At 40.1% G+C, this 1183-nt stretch overlaps 1 protein-coding gene across 1 annotated transcript; it reads right to left on the bottom strand.

The window, feature by feature from the left end:
• Positions 1-561: 561 nt before the first annotated feature.
• LOC131072641 (non-specific lipid-transfer protein A-like) lies at positions 562-930 on the bottom strand. The gene has a single exon (XM_058008876.2). The coding sequence runs from the start codon at positions 928-930 to the stop codon at positions 562-564; it is 369 nt and encodes a 122-aa protein (XP_057864859.2).
• Between the last annotated feature and the right edge of the window lie 253 nt (positions 931-1183).

Below are 1183 nucleotides of genomic sequence, written 5' to 3'. Positions count from 1 at the left end.
AAATCTTTTTTAATCATTTTCATTAGCCCTTAGCATGGCTTTATCAATTATAAATTAATATAAATTTTTTAAGCACTAATTCTAATGGAAAAAATCATATGAAAAATAATAGGAAAATACATTTGTATTCAATTGAGATTTATTTGGTCTAAATCATTTTATGTGGCCATTGTTTCAGCTCTACACAAATAAAATGTAACACTTTTCTTTAATTTTATAATAATAATATCTTAGATTTGCAAACACATAAACACAAGCAAGCTTTGCCACCACGCTATAGCAAGAACTTTGGGTTCCAGAGCATGCCGCCGTATCATAGACTTATAATTCACAAACAGCAGAAGAGACACAGATCTATGTTATCTTACACTACAAACACTATACCCACACTCCTAATCACAGTACATAAATACTAAAGGTAGCTGAAGAAGTATGGTCGCAGCAGCCACCCAGACGAATCAGTTAATCCTGTTCATGAAAACAAATGGGCAAAGAGTGAATGATGATCATGAAGCGAAGGCAGCCATGAAAATAAATGGGAAAAGATAATGAAAAAAGGTATTACGTGGAGTAGTTAAACTTAGGTGTGATGGGAAAGCCGATGTTAACCCCGCACTGTGCAGGCAATTGGCCGGCCCTATCCCATCTGAAACCTGGGACCTCGCCTGCAATGGATTTAATGCAGCTACATGCGGCTCGTCGATCGGGTGGAGTTGCGGCGGCGCTGTTGAGAGTGCGCACGCCGCTGCAGCAGCTGGCTGACGGCTGTGAAGAACCGCCGGTGACATACGACAGACATCCACTCAAATCTGACGTCACCGTGGAGCACGATATCGCCGCCTTCACTCCGCCGCTTATCATCATCGCAGCGCCAACCAGACCCACCATAAACCACACTAATTTCAACGTATAACTATGCTTTCCTTCCATTGCTCTTCTCAAATTTGAACACCACAACCGTTTCACAGTGCTTCTTAACGTAGAGCCCGGATTGTAATATATATATATGGTGATTGGGGTTCGAGTATTGAATTGGCCTTGTGAAGAAGATTCTTTCTTCTGTTTTTCATTCTTGTATGGATTTCTTCATCGGAATCGGGGAAACAAAACGACGAGCTTTGGTACAGATATTCCCTGTACTCAAAAGAGACGCATATTAAAATATTTGTTAATTTATTATTTG

The sequence above is a fragment of the Cryptomeria japonica genome, chromosome 10, assembly GCF_030272615.1.
Source record: "Cryptomeria japonica chromosome 10, Sugi_1.0, whole genome shotgun sequence".
Classification (NCBI taxonomy): domain Eukaryota; kingdom Viridiplantae; phylum Streptophyta; class Pinopsida; order Cupressales; family Cupressaceae; genus Cryptomeria; species Cryptomeria japonica.
Note: the sequence above shows the minus strand (reverse complement) of the source record. Positions and strands in the feature narration are given on the sequence as shown.